This window comes from Saimiri boliviensis, chromosome 1 (assembly GCF_048565385.1).
Source record: "Saimiri boliviensis isolate mSaiBol1 chromosome 1, mSaiBol1.pri, whole genome shotgun sequence".
In the NCBI taxonomy this organism is placed as follows: Eukaryota; Metazoa; Chordata; class Mammalia; order Primates; family Cebidae; genus Saimiri; species Saimiri boliviensis.
Window position 1 is genome coordinate 76,103,869 of NC_133449.1, and position 14,981 is coordinate 76,118,849.

At 45.0% G+C, this 14,981-nt stretch overlaps 1 protein-coding gene across 6 annotated transcripts in view; it reads left to right on the plus strand.

Moving 5' to 3' along the window:
* Positions 1 to 3,130: 3,130 nt before the first annotated feature.
* FAM161A (FAM161 centrosomal protein A) overlaps positions 3,131 to 14,981 on the plus strand; it is a 36,458-nt gene continuing 24,607 nt past the window's right edge. For 2 of the 6 annotated variants that reach the window (XR_012517704.1, XM_074399422.1), the window contains exon 1: positions 3,131 to 3,683. Coding sequence is in view for 3 of the 6 variants with exons in the window: in XM_074399422.1 (XP_074255523.1) it covers positions 3,501 to 3,683 (183 nt within the window). In the remaining 3 variants the exon portion in view is untranslated. The remainder of the gene's footprint in view (positions 3,684 to 14,981) is intronic. The other 4 variants (XM_039464018.2, XM_074399428.1, XR_012517709.1 and 1 more) reach the window with 3 other exon arrangements.

The following is a 14,981-nucleotide window of genomic DNA, read 5'->3' on the forward strand; positions in this document are numbered from 1 at the left end:
ACAACCAAAACCAAAAACAGAAACAATGCAAATATCCATCAACAGATGAATGGGTAAGCAGATCAACTTAAGAAAGTAACAGAGACAATGTTGACAAGGCAGATAAAATTTAAGAGTACACCTTGTCTGTAACCGTTATATTACGGACAGCACAAAAATTGAGGAAAATTCTTCCAGTATTGGAAAACTATTATGTTTCAGCAAAGAAGACTATTCAGGAATTAAAAAGGTACAGACATATATACAACATGGATTAATCTCAAAAAACAGTATGCTGAGCAAAATAAGCTGAGAGCAAAAAGGTATGTATTGTATAATTACACTTATATGAAATTCTAGAATAGTCTAGGAGATGGAACTGGGCATAAGAGATCTTTCTGGGATGACAGAAATGTTCTATATCTTAATAGGGTATCATTTCATGAGTGTACGTATTTGTCAGGATTCATCTAACTATACATTTTAGATCTGCCTGGCGAAGTGGTTCATGCCTATAATCCCAGTACTTTGGGAGGCCAAAGCGAGTGGATCACCTGAGGTCGGGAGTTCAAGACCAGCTTGGCCAACATGGTGAAACCCTGTCTCTACTAAAAATACAAAAATTAGACCAGGCGCAGTGGCTCAGGTCTATAATCCCAGCATTTTGGGAGGCTGAGGCTGGCCTGTCGGATCACGAGGTCGGGAGATTGAGACCATCCTGGCCAACATGATGAAATCCCATCTCTACTAAAAATACAAAAAATTAGCCGGGTATGGTGGCTTATGGCTGTAATCCCAGCTACTCGGGAGGCTGAAGCAGGCGCATTGCCTGAATCCAGGAGTTGGAGGTTGCAGTGAGCTGAGATCACACCATTGCACTCCAGCCTGGGCAATGAAGTGAGACTCCATCTCAGTAAATACATACATACATACATACATACATACATACATACATACGGCTGGGCGCAGTGGCTAACGCCTGCAATCCCAGCACTTTGGGAGGCTGAGGTGTGTGGATCACCTGAGGTCAGGAGTTCGAGACCAGCCTGACCAACATGATGGAAACCCGTGTCTCCTAAAAATACAAAAATTAGCTGGGCATGGTGGAGGGTGCCTGTAATCCCAGCTACTCAGGTGACTGGGGCAGGACAATCGCGTGACCGAGGAGGCGGATGTTGCGGTGAGCCGAGATCATGCCACTGCACTTCAACCTGGGCAACAGAGCAAAATTCTGTCTCAAAAAAAAAAAAAAAATCTATTCATTTCACTGTATATGTTACATCACAATACCAAAGTACAAAAACAATTCTTCCTATGATACTGTAAGATGTCATTTTCTTCCTATAGATCTGTCCATTTCTCTATATACTTTTTTTTTTTTTGAGACTGAGTTTCGCTCTTGTTGCTCAGGCTGCACTGCAATGGGCTCACCGCAAACTCTACCTCCTGGGTTCAAGTGATTCTCTTGTCTCAGCCTCCAAGTAACTGGGATTACAAGCATGCACCAGCACGACTGGCTAATTTTTTTTTTTTTTTTTTTTTTGAGACGGAGTTTCACTCTTGTTACCCAGGCTGGAGTGCAATGGCATGATCTCGGCTCACTGCAACCTCCACCTCCTGGGTTCAGGCAATTCTCCTGCCTCAGCCTCCTGAGTAGCTGGGACTACAGGCACGCGCCACCATGCCCAGCTAATGTTTTGTATTTTTAGTAGAGACGGGGTTTCACCATGTTGACCAGGATGGTCTCGATCTCTTGACCTCGTGATCCACCCGCCTCGGCCTCCCAAAGTGCTGGGATTACAGGCTTGAGCCACTGCGCCCGGCTTAATTTTGTATTTTTAGTAGAAATGGGCTTTCTCTATGTTGGTCAGGCTGGTCTCGAACTTCCGACCTCAGGTGATCCACTAGCCTCAGCCTCCCAAAATGCTGGGATTACAGGCATGAGCCACGGCACCTGGCCTGTGCTCTACATGCTTTGATCTATGTTACTATTTATGTTATTAGATATCTGCAGTTTTAGAATACTGCTGGTTAACTGAAACTTTCCTGCTTTTCTACATACACACACAACATGTTTTCCACATACACACACAACGTTTTCCACACTCACTAATTCCTATTATTTTAGTGTTTTATTTTATTCTAATTTTCCATTTGCAGTGCTTCAGCATGTGGACCTGCTTTGCTGTTTTGGGGTCTGGTTTACACCTAATTCTGAGACAGGCAAGTGCAGCCACAAAACTGGCTGCCGTAACTGACTGGAAATTGCTCCCCTGGACACTTGGCCACACGTGGCGGTCCATATTTCATGGTTCTGGCTCTGGCTTCTGCTTAGAACCCAGCCAGCATCTGTTTCAACATGGGAAGCAAATGTTCAGCCAAAACAAAGACCAGCCTGAAGAAAGTGGGGACGTGGGAGACTTCGCAGGTGCTCACATCCAGACAGGAGAACAAAGAAGGTTTGGTAAAGGGCTCAGACCTTTAGGTTCTCGATGACGTGCAACGTATAACGAGGAAAATACTGACCGGAAGTGGCTCCGGTGGCCGGTCGTAGCGCTGGGGAGCGGGAGGAGGGTAAAGAACAGGGAGTGGGTAGAGAGGGAGTGGCAGCCTAGACCTCTGTAAGCAGTGGCTTAGGGAGCAGCTATCTGAGACTGCAACACTCCGCTATTTTGAGATTTGGCTTTATTGCCACGTGGTGCAGAGGGAAAGCGCCATTTGATGCGCCCAAATCCCTCGTGGGAAGAGACACAGGGATGAGGGAGATGGGTGTGTCTGTGGTGACTCTTTGGCACTCGCGCCATTCAATCCTGTCACTCTCAAGCTGACGAACCCAAAGCAAACACCAGGTTTACACTACTTGTACTGTCACTCACTAGTGGGAAGGCCAGGCGCCACTCAGCCCTGGGCTTTTATTGGTCAGTCCAAGAAAAACGCGAAAGGGACAACTGGGAGCCTCTTTCTGATTGGTGGATTCCTGCTAGCCCTCAAGTCAATCAGAGTAGAATGTACCTTCCTCCTTCCCACTCCCGAGGGAGCCATGTTAGTTAGCGGGACGCCACCCTTGCTACTCTTCTGAGAATGCCACCCAATAACACGCCCTGCTTTCCTCCTCCTCCGTCTCTTCCATCAACCGTCTCCTTCTCACATTTTATGCAGTTAATAAAAAAGCGCTCGTTTCTTCACAAAAGCAGTTGTTTTCACTGTATAATGTGAGAAGTCTGCGTTTAGGCGGTTAGACGCAAAGCAGTGGAATAAATGCCCTGTTCAGCCTGCCAACCTTCGGAACCAGCAAACAGACTCGGTATTAGGTGCCACGGTCCAGTGAACGCCCGACTCGGGTCTCTGGCAGCCTGCGAGGATTATGCGTGACTTTTGGTCCCTCGCGGCTCCTGTAGCGTCCCCAGCTACGGCGCCCCTAGCAACCGCCCTCCCGAGCACGGAGCCGCAGGGTCGCCAAGGGCCGCGCCTGCTTTCCCGCCCCGGGCCAGCGCAGGCGCTCAGGCCTCGGAGGCGGGGTGATGGCCGCCTCCCACCAAGCGGCGAAACTGGCGGCCTCCAGTCTCCAGGTCCCGGTCAATCCCATTACTGGGGCGCGGGTCGCCCAGTACGAACGCGAAGACCCCTTACAGGTCCTTGCGTCAGCGACAGCGATCTCGGAGGACGAAGAGGAGGAGAAAGTGGCGCAGCCCGCGGGGGCGTCGGTAATACAGGGGCGGGACGTGGACTGGGACCTCGCGTGGGCTGGGGCAGTCTGAGGGCTGTCTGGGTCCCCGCCCAGCTGAGGGTAGGCGGGTAAACGCGAGACCCTGTGCACATACTTCCTAGTCGGTGGTCCTGGCCCATCCCCTTCTTTATGCTCACAAAAAATACTCTAAATCGAAGCGTTGAAAAGTGTTTTAATTTTCACCAAAGAATTTGTTGTAAAAATTTCCTAGACAACATTTATGTTACTCTGTTTCTGGCGAGTACAAAGTACAGAATTTTACTCTCCACTCTCCAGCATCTCAGGAATGGATTTTTCTCCTCCCCCCCCCCCCGCCCCCCGCTTTTTTTTTTGGTAATTTGAGGAAAACTGTTCTGTCAAGTATATTTCGTTATTACCTTAAGATCCTGGTTATAAGTGGATCTCAACACAATGCTCTAGAAATGCGTGTTTAAAACCATCACGAGTTCACTGGCTAGATCAGACACAGATAGAGATAAGCATTCGGAGAAGCAAATCACTGAGGTTTCAGTGTTTCCTAAAGGGCTCTTCAGGGTCAGACAGACTTTTCACTGATCAGTTTTCAATGTTAAATCTGTTGTGGACACGAGTCTAGCAGGTGGAGGGCAGGGTCTGCCATCTGCTCTATTCACTTAAAAGGTGGAATCTTGAATTTGGCTAGCAATCTGCAGATAGAAAAAGTTTCTTAATACCATGTGTCCAAAGCTTTTCAGACACAAAACTTAAGATTCAGGACTAATTGAAATCACTGAATATTTTGGAAATTTAATCTCTTTTATCTACAGTAAAATTGTTAAATGAGAAAATCTTTAGCAACACCTTTTATGGCCAGTCTTTCACCAACAGACAAACTACTTGAAGTTAACCAGAGTAAGGCAGATTAGACCCTGAACATGAACCAGGCTAAGAGTACTAGGGCCAGTTTTGTTCATGATAAAGCTACCCCTCAATACAATTTTCAGTAGGCAGCATGATGGAGAAAAAGGCTTTTTTTTTTTTTTTTTTTAAATAGAGTCTCACTCTGTTGCCCAGGCTGGAGTGCAGTGGTGGTGTGATCTCGGCTCACTGCAGCCTCGCCTCCCAGGTTCAAGCAATTTTCTTGCTTCAGCCTCCTGAGTAACTGGGACTACAGGTGCACGCCAACATACCTGGCTTATTTTTTGTATTTTTTTTTTTTAGTAGAGACGGGGTTTTACCACGTTGCCCAGGCTGGTCTTGAACTCCTGAGCTCAGGCAATCCACCCACCTCAGCCTCCCAAAATGTTGGGATTGCAGGCATGAGCTGCTGCGCCCGGCTGAGAAAAATGATTTAAGAGTTCTTATTAGGATCTATTCTCTGCTGCTTGCTAGGTGACGTTAGGACATAACTTCCTTAAATCTCAGTTTCCTTATTTGTAAAAGAATTGTAATAATTGTCTCTTTTTCCCATCTCAGCTGTTATGAGAACCAAATGAAAGAATGTGTGTCTCTAAAGAGCAATCTATATAAACGAGTAATAATTATGACAGTTGCCAGTGGAAATGTCATTTGCGTGCCTTCCCCAAGATTAAACTCTACTTTGGCTTGCTGTGATAAAGGAGTCAGTCATTTCTAAGTTGCAATTATACTTCCACAGTGCCCTGTTATACTACAAATTTGTATTAGAAACTGTTTTACCTTAGTGTAGGGCCCGTTGGGAGCCAGATGTGAGGCTGAGTGCCCCACAGTGTCATGGGGTGAGCCTTATGCTGTGCTGAGGTGCAGGATCTGAGAAATAAAGAGACAGGACACAGAAGTACAAAGAAAATGCAGCTGTGCTCAGGGTCCACGCCACCTATAAGCGGAGTCAGGCGAGGCCCCGAATGTCCAGAAGCATGAGTATTTATTGTGTATACGTTAGGGGGCAGGGCAGTGAGTGAAATCATCTTTAAGGATAGTGATAGGGTCATGAGCAATAAAACATAGGGTCCACCCCCATTAGGTCACCTAGGCCAGGAGGTGGACAGTGCACAGCAAGGGGCCCTTTCCCACGAAGGCAAGGGCCGTGTGCAGTAAGGGGTCCGCCCCCATTAGGTCACCAAGGTTTGAAGGTGGGCCATGCAAAGTGAAGAGGGTGCAGTGTGTAATACTTCTATCTGTGGGAAAACTACTTCTAAGAAGATTTATAGAAGGATGCTTTAAGTCACATTAGCAGTGACAGAACTGTCAAGGTTACCACCACCTTCTGGCTTCTATGGGAAGATGCTTTTCAAGCAGCACAGTAGCAAGAGCTGATAAAGTTCACAGTCACCAAGGTGGATTGCCGTTCTGTGGGCAGCCTTCCACAAGAACTGGAGCAAGGTCCTACAACTCCTTTATCAGGAGGAGTGGCTCTCGCCCCAAGCCTGCCATACAGCGGGTATCTTTATGATACTGAATGCTGCTGCCTGGGCCATGGATTCTTGTCCTGGTATAACTGTTTTCCCTTAAATCATGCTCTGCACTGTGTCTACTCTAGGCATTCCTCTGATTATAAGCTGCTTATTCCTTAATTCATGCTCTGTACTGTGTCCACTCTAGGCATTCCTCTGATTATGAACTAAGATATAAGTATATATGTAGGGAAATATTCTTCAGGCACTCATACTATCAACTATTAATGATTATATATAGAGTATTATATGAAGGGATTCTTCAAGCCCTATTTCTATAAACCAATATATGATTATGTAAAGGATTATATAAAAGGAAATAGCTGAGTAGTTACACTATAAAGTGAGATATTCCTCAAGCCCTAACTGTGCCAGGGTTCTGCTTAGCTCTCATTCCTCGGTGCCTATATGGGGGGTTACCCACACCTTAGGACAGATCAGTTTATATATTAATCTAGTATGGAAAGGACAGACTCCTACAAAAAAACAAAAGGAAGCCAAGTCTTTTTTTTTTTTTTTTTGAGTTCGAGTCTTGCTTCTTTACCCAGGCTGGAGTATAATGGCACGATCTTGGCTCACTGCAACCTCCGCCTCCTGGGTTCAAGCAATTCTCCTGCCTCAATCTCCCCAATAGCTGGGATTACGGGCACGTGCCACGTGCTAATTTTTGTATTTTTAGTAGAGATGGGTTTTCACCGTGTTGGCTAGGCTGATCTCTGGACTCCTGACTTCAAGTGATCCACCCGCCTCGGTCTTCCAAAGTGCTGGGATCACAGGTATGAGCCACTGCACCCAGCCTGGGAAGCCAAGTCTTAAGAGTTTGTTACTGTTCTGAGACAATTTTAGTAGAGACATCCCACATGAGGGATCCAAAAGTAAAGGTGGGTCAGCTGCCACAGTGGACCTGATAGCCATGGGGCACAGGGATGGGGAAAGAGGCACTAAAAAGGCAGGAAGAGTGCAGCAAATAGGCTTTGCTTTCTTCACTGGCTGGCTTGAGTCTCCATCTTGATTTTTAAAGGTTAATTTGCCTTAACCTTATCATCTATAAAATGTGGTAAAGTCAAATATTATACCTACCCCACGAGATAGATTTGAGAACCACCCATCACAATAGGCCTGTTTCAGCTCTTTGGTTTTGCCGAAACCAGACCACCCATTCCACCCTCCCTTCACCCCCTCACCCCTGCACCATCCCCATGTACCCTCCCCCTCCGGCATAGACACACACACACACACACACACACACACACACACACACATCCCTTGCAATGCCCATATTGGGCATTGATGCCTGTTCCTTGAATCTGGCCTTAGTCAGAGATGTCAGTCCACATATCCTGTTATATGGCTGATGATGATAGGTAAAGCAATATTATGTAATTCGCAATTAAAATCTCACTCCTGGCCAGGCATGGTGCCTCACGCCTGTAATCCCCAGCACTTTGAGAGGCTGAGGCAGGTGGATCACCTGAGGTCGGGAGTTCGAGACCAGCCTGGCCAACATGGTAAAACCCTGTCTCTACTAAAAATACAAAAATTATCCAGGTGTCATGGCACACACCTGTAATCCCAGATAGTAGGGGATGCTGAGGCAGGATAATTGCTTGAACCCAGGAGGTGAGGTTGCAGTGAGCTGAGATCATGCCACTGCACTCCAGCCTGGGTGACAGAGTGAAACTCCATCTCAAAAAAATAAATAAATAAAAATAAAAAATAAAATCTCAGGCCGGTACAGTGGCTTATGTCGGGGACCATCCAGGACGGGGAACATTCCCGTGTGAGACCCCCAGGCTCATGCCTGTAATCCCAGCATTTTGTGAGGCTGAGGTGGGTGGATCACCTGAGGTCAGGATTGGAGACCAGCCTGACCAATATGATGAAACCCCATTGTTACTAAAAATATAAAAATTAGCCGGGTGTAATCCGGCATGCACCTGTAATCCCAGGTAGTCAAGAGGCTGAGACAGGAGAATCGCTTGAACCTGGGAGGCAGAGGTTGCAGTGAGCCAAGATTATGCCATAGCCTCTAGCCTGGGCAACAAGAGTGAAATTCTGTCTCAAAAATAAATAAATAAAATAAAATAAAATAAAATCTCACTCCTAATGGGGCAACCTCATCTTTCTAACAAATATTGAACATTTATTAGGTGCTAGTCATTAAGTATTCAGTGGTGAATGAAACAGGTATAGCTCACATCCTCACAGAATTTTCAGTCTGGTGAGGGAAATTAGATAATTAAAAACGAACAGACATATAACTATAAGATGGGAAATGTTGGGAAAGAAATTAATAGCCTGTGATGATTAAAAACAAATAAGAGAGAACCTATTTTTTTTCCTCTGACTCCACTTTTTATTATTTATTTATTCTTTTTTGACACAGGGTTTTGCTCTGTTTTCCAGGCTGGAGTGCAGTGGTGCAATCACAGCTCGCTGCAGCCTCAACCCCCCAGCCTCAGTCCCCCACCTTAACCTTCTGAGTAGCTGGGACTACAGGCAAATGCCACCATGCCCAACTAATTTTTATATTTTTTGTAGACACAGAGTTTTGCCATGTTGCCCAGACTGGTCTTGAACTTCTGGGCTCAAGTGATCCACCCCTCTTGGCCTCCCAAAAGTGCTGGGAATATAGGTGTGAGCCACTGTATCTGGCTCTGCTGTCGATATACATACACACACACACACACACACACACACACACACACACACACACATATATACATACACATATATATATTTAATTCAGCTTTTAGATACAGGGGTGCATGTGCAGGTTTGTTACATGGATATATTGCATCCAGCTAGTGAGCATAGTACCCAATAGGTAGTTTTTCAAAGTATGCCGCCCTCTTCCCTCCCCACCTGGCGGTAGTCTGCAGTGTCTTGTTTCCATGTTTATGTCCATGTGTAGTCATTGTTTGCCTCCCACTTACGAGAACACGCGATATTTGGTTTTCTGTTCCTGTGTTAATTTGTTTAAGATTATGGCCTACAGCTCCATCCATGTGGCTGCAAAGGACATGATTTCATTCTCTTTTATGGCTGTAAGGAGGGAACCTATTTAAACAAGTTGTTAATGTTTAAGTCCATGTCTGGATGGATGAGAAAGAGCAACTATTTGAAGCATGGGAATGGGAAGAACATCCCAGGCAGATGGAACAGCATATGCAGTGGCCCTAAGATAGGAGGAAAAACAGCTTTGTGATTAATCTGGTGATTAAGGATCTGAAAGAAAGCCAGCAGAACAGGAAGAGAGAGAGAGAGAGAGTGGAAGGAGATGAGGTTAGAGAAGTGAGTGGGGCCTGACCATTTAGAGCCTAGTAGACCAGAGTAAGGGGTTTAGGTTTTATTCCCTCCTATTAGTGGGAGATTGCTGAAGGCTTTTAAGAGATAGTATGTTTATATATATATATATATCATTTTTTTTTTAGATTGCGGAGTCTTGCTCTGTTGCATGGCCGGAGTGCAGTGGCACCATCTCGGCTTACTGCAATATCTACCTCTCCGGTTCAAGCGATTCCCCTGCCTCAGCCTCTCAAGTAGTGGGGATTACAGGCACACACCACCATGCCCAGCTAATTTTTTGTATTTTAGTAGAGATGAGGTTTCACCATGTTGGCTGGGATGGTCTCGATCTCCTGACCTTGTGATCTGCCCACCTCGGCCTCCCAAAGTGTTGGGATTATAGGCATGATCCACTGCCCCTGGCCTCTATTTATATTTTTAAAAGATCACGGTGATGGCTTCGTAGAGATTGATAGGAAGGTTTTTTTTTGTTTGTTTGTTTGTTTGTTTGTTTGTTTTGAGACGGAGTTTCACTCTTGTTACCCAGCCTGGAGTGCAATGGCGCGATCTCGGCTCACCGCAACCTCCGCCTCCTGGGTTCAAGCAATTCTCCTGCCTCAGCCTCCTGAGTAGCTGGGATTACAGGCACGCGCCACCATGCCCAGCTAATTTTTTGTATTTTTAGTAGAGACGGGTTTTCACCATGTTGACCAGGATGGTCTCAATCCCTTGACCTCATGATCCACCTGCCTCGGCCTCCCAAAGTGCTGGGATTACAGGCTTGAGCCACCGTGCCCGGCCTGATTAGAAGGTTTGACAAAGCAGAAGTAAGGATATTGGTTAGGAGACTTGCAGTAGTTCAGGTGCCAGAGGCAGAGGGTTGGACTTAGAGTCCTGTCGTGAAGTCGTAGATTTCTCTAGAATGGATAAGACTTACTATTGGGTTGGATATGAGGGCCAAGGGAGAGTAAAGAATCAAGGATGCCCATTCCCAGGTTTTGAACAGCTGCATAAAATGTAATGCCATTTACTGAATTGGGGATAACTATGGGAGGAACAGGTTTGAGGGGTGGATGGGAATCAGTGTTTCTCTTTTGGACATAGTAAATTTGAGATGCCTGTGAAACTCCCAAATGGAAATGTTTAGGAAGAAGTTGGGCCTAGGAAACTGTATTTGTCTGGGGTCTGGGCTGGAGATTTGTATCTGGGAGTTTTCAGCCTTTTTAAAACAAGGGGAATGGCTGAGCTCCCCTAGGGAGATAGTGCAGACAAAGAAAAGAAGGAGCCCAATATAGAGCTCCTAAGAACCTCAGTGTTTAACGGTACAGTTAAATATCAGGATTAAAAAGGGGGCAAAGGAGATTGAAAGAGATTTAGGAGCAGCTACAGTGGTAGAAGGAATATCACAAGTATGTGGAGGTTCCACATTCATGTTTTTAATGATGAGGAAAAGTGTCAAATGCTGCTAAGAGAAAGGGCAGTTCATCCTTGAAACAGGAGGAAAGGAGAAATGGGGCCCAAAAGGGTATCAGTTTGTAGATGGGAAGATGAGGAACTTCCCTTTGATGGTTTTTGTTTTTGTTTTTTTAGACAGTCTCGCTCTGTCACCCAGGCTGGAGTGCAGCGGCACAATCTCAGCTCACTGCAACCTTTGCTTCCTGGGTTCAAGCGATTCTCTTGCCTCAGCCTCTCAAGTAGCTGAGATTACAGATGCCCGCCACCATGCCTGGCCAATTTTTCTACTTTTAGTAGACATGGGGTTTCACCATGTTGGCAAGATTGGTCTTACTTCTGACCTCAAGTGATCTGCCTGCCTTGGCCTCCCAAAGTGCTGGGATTATAGGCATGAGTTACTGTGCCTGGCCATGGTTTTTCTTTTCTTAAATATAAGTCAGGGTTATCTGTGGGCAGTTGGAGAAGCATGGGGGAGATGGGCAGCAGCAGCACTGCTGGGGGAGTGGGAGAGCCATCTTCTTTCCTGAAGGAACACTAGAGGTGCCAGGCAGGTCAAGAGTCCATTAGACATGGGCTGGGCACAGTGGCTCATGCCTGTAATCCTGGCACTTTGGGAGGCTGAGACAGAAGGATCAGTTGAGCCCAGGAGTGCAAGACCAGCTTGGGCAACATAGTGAGTCCTCGTCTCTATATAAAATTTGAAAAAAATAGTGGACATGGTGGTGCATGCCTATAGTCCTAGCTATTTGAACAGCTGCATGAAATGTAATGTCATTTACATTATTTGTGCTGTAGCCTATGTAGTTTCATCTATAATCTGTAATATTGGGAAAAAAATTTTTCATTGAATTTGCAAAGAATGAGACAGATCTACATGTACTAATATGGGTAAACCCCAATAAATGTTAAGAAAAAAAAAAAGCAAGTTGCAGAACTATCTCCCTCTCTCTATATATATAATCTGTATTTGTAGTATGTACTGTATATTAAAATCTATGTGGGAGCTAGAAAAATGGCCTGAATAGAATACATATCAATTATGAAATACATTTTTATTTTTCAAATGAAAATTACAGATTGCAGATGAAACTGTATAGGCTACAGCACAAATAATTCTTCATGGGTACTGATTACTAATAAAGCAACAGGTGCTGGAAGGATTCATTATCTAAATGGGTCAAGCCAATCTAGAGAAGATTATCCTCTAATCTGGTGGCTGCATTTACAATATTCCACAAAAAGCTGATTAAAGGGAAGAGGTGCTATTTTAGGCTCTTGGAAAAATAATGTCTATTGCCTAGGTTATTTTGTATACTAAATATTTTCTCAGTGGAGACCATTAAAGATTAAATTAGAATTGGAGGTCATTTACTAGCTATTCATCTGTTTTAGGTTAAACACTGTGATATCAGTTTATCTGAAAAGTTCCAGCTAGTGTTAATAGTATTAAGCTGAAAATAGAATGGATACAGTGCAAAATCAGTACATAAGTATAATGTATCAGACCTGCCACATCTCTTCAGGAGCTACTCATCTTTCTATGTTTTTCAAATAAATGTGATCCTTTTTGTGTAAATGACTGCTATGAAGAGATATTCTAAAAGAATGAATGATGGAATAGCAATGTAGCATTTGTCTGTTCCAGTAAAAAAAAAAAAAAAAAAAAAAAAATGACAGCACATAGATTATTTTGCCTAAAAACAATTCTTTGAAATACCCTCCCTGTTTTAATCATAGTTTTTGGAACATAGGCCATTTTCTTAATACTCAGTGGAATATAACTCATTATTATTATTATTATTATTATTATTTTAGAGATGGAGTTTCACCATATTGGTCAGGCTGGTCTTGAACTCCTGACCGCAGGTGATCCACCCACCTCGGCCTCCCAAAGTGCTGGGATTACAGGCGTGAGCCATCATATCCAGTCTGTATTATTATTATTTTTTGAGACGGAGTCTTGGACTGTCACCAGGCTGGAGTGCAGTGGTGCAATCTTGGCTCACTGCAACCTCCGCCTCCTGTGTTCAAGCAGTTTCCCTGTCTCAGCCTCCCAAGTAGCTGGGACTATAGGCACATGCCACCACGCCTGGCTAATTTTTTATATTTTAGTAGAGATAGGGTTTTACCATGTTGGCCAGGATGGTCTTGATCTCCTGACCTCGTGATCCACCTGCCTCCCAAAATGCTAGGATGACAGGTGTGAGCCACCGTGCCTGGCCATAGAATATAGCTCTTTAGAGCAGCCAGCATTTCTTTGCATGGTTCATTCCTTTGTGAGGAAGTAACTGCCCTCTTCCTATGGTAGAAATTTCTACCTCTTTCCGTGGTCGAAATTTCTTTTTAACCATACATTCATTCAGCAAATACTTCTTGCACAACTCGCCATTAGCGAGATACTTTTCTAGACACTGGAGACACAACTTTGAACAAAGCAGACAAAGCCTTGCCTTTGTTTTTGTTTTGTTTTGTTTTTTTGCGACAGGTCTCACACTGTTACCCAGGCTGGAGTGCAGTGGCTCTATCATAGCTCACTGTAGCCCCAACCTCCTGGGCTCAGGTAATCCTTTCACCTCAGCCCCTAAGTAGCTGGGACTATAGGTACACACTGCCTCACCAAGCTAATTTTTTGTATTTTTTGTAGAGATGAGGCCTTGACATGTTACTCAGGCTGGTCTCAAACTCCTGGGCTCACTTGATCCACCTGCCCCAGCCTACCAAAGTGCTGGGATTGTAGACCTAAGCCACCACGCCCAGCAAATTCTTGTCTATATAATGTTTACTTTTTGGTAGGGGCAGGCATATAATACACAATCAAGTATAGATATATAGAACATCAGTGGTGATGAGTACTTCTGGGAAAAATAAGACAAGGGGGCTGACAGTGAGTCTGGGGAGAAGTTATCATTTTAAATAGGATAGTCAGTGAAGACCTTTTTGAGAAGATGACATTTGCATAAAGACCTGAAGGAGTGAGCAAGTGGCCCATGTGGATATCTGGAGGAAAAGTATCCTAAGGAGAGGGAACAACAAGTGCAAAGGACTTGAAGTAATTCTGTCGATCTTTCTTTCCTTTTTTTTTTTTGAGATGGAGTCTCACTCCGTCACCCAGGCTGGAGTGCAGTGGTGCAATCTCGGCTCACTGCAACCTCTGCCTCCTAGGTTCAAGGGATTCTCCTGCCTCAGCCTCCTGAGGAGCTGGGATTACAGGCACCTGCCACCATGCCCAGCTAAGTTTTGTGTTTTTAGTAGAGACGGGGTTTCACCATGTTGGCCAGATTGGTCTCAAACTCCTGACCTCAAGGGATCCACCTCCCTTGGCCTCCCAAAGTGCTGGGATTACAGGTGTGAACCACCACGCTTGGCCAGTTCTGTTGATTTTTCGAGTGCAAACTACAAACTGGATTCAGACACTGCTACTAAAATGAACTGCTGCTACCCAAATGAAGAACTGTTGCTGGGCTGACACAAGCAGACAGGAAACAGACAGAGGGCTAAGAGGAAGGAGAAAGTTCCATCTTTCTCCTCTAGCCTTTTGTCTCCCTCTAACTTTACTTTTGGCAGAGTCTGATGAGGAGCACTGGCAAAGCAGAAGTGTGGTTTGCAAAGTTACAGCTTCTGGCATCACAAAGCATTCGAGAAGGGTGGCATTGGAGCTGAAAGACACTAGTTTAACGCCTGGCATACCTACTTTATGTATCTTAAAGCTGATGTTCAAGAAGTTCATGCCCACAACACATTGCTAAATGCAGAGCCCAGGCTTGAATGAGTATTCTGACAACACATTGGAAATCTTTCTCCTAAGCCGTGAAAATACTCCAAACTAAAAGTTATTTAACTTCCACCCAACCCTTTCATCTTTGAGGGGTCATAAGGGGGCTGCAACCAGGTGACCAGTAATCAGGAGCCAGTGGTAGACAGGAGATGGAAACCCCTTTTCCTTGCCCTAACCTCCCTTTCTAGGTTTGTTTCTCAAGATTGCTTTATGCGTTTTTCTCTCCTTTTATGCAGCAGCCATGTGCACCTTGCTCTCTGCTAGGCACAGCCTTCCCAACCCCAGCCTGCGCATTTGCTAATGCCATTTCCTTTGTCTAGGGTACCTTTCCCCCTGTTGCCCGTAAATACTCTGTGATCCTATAGAT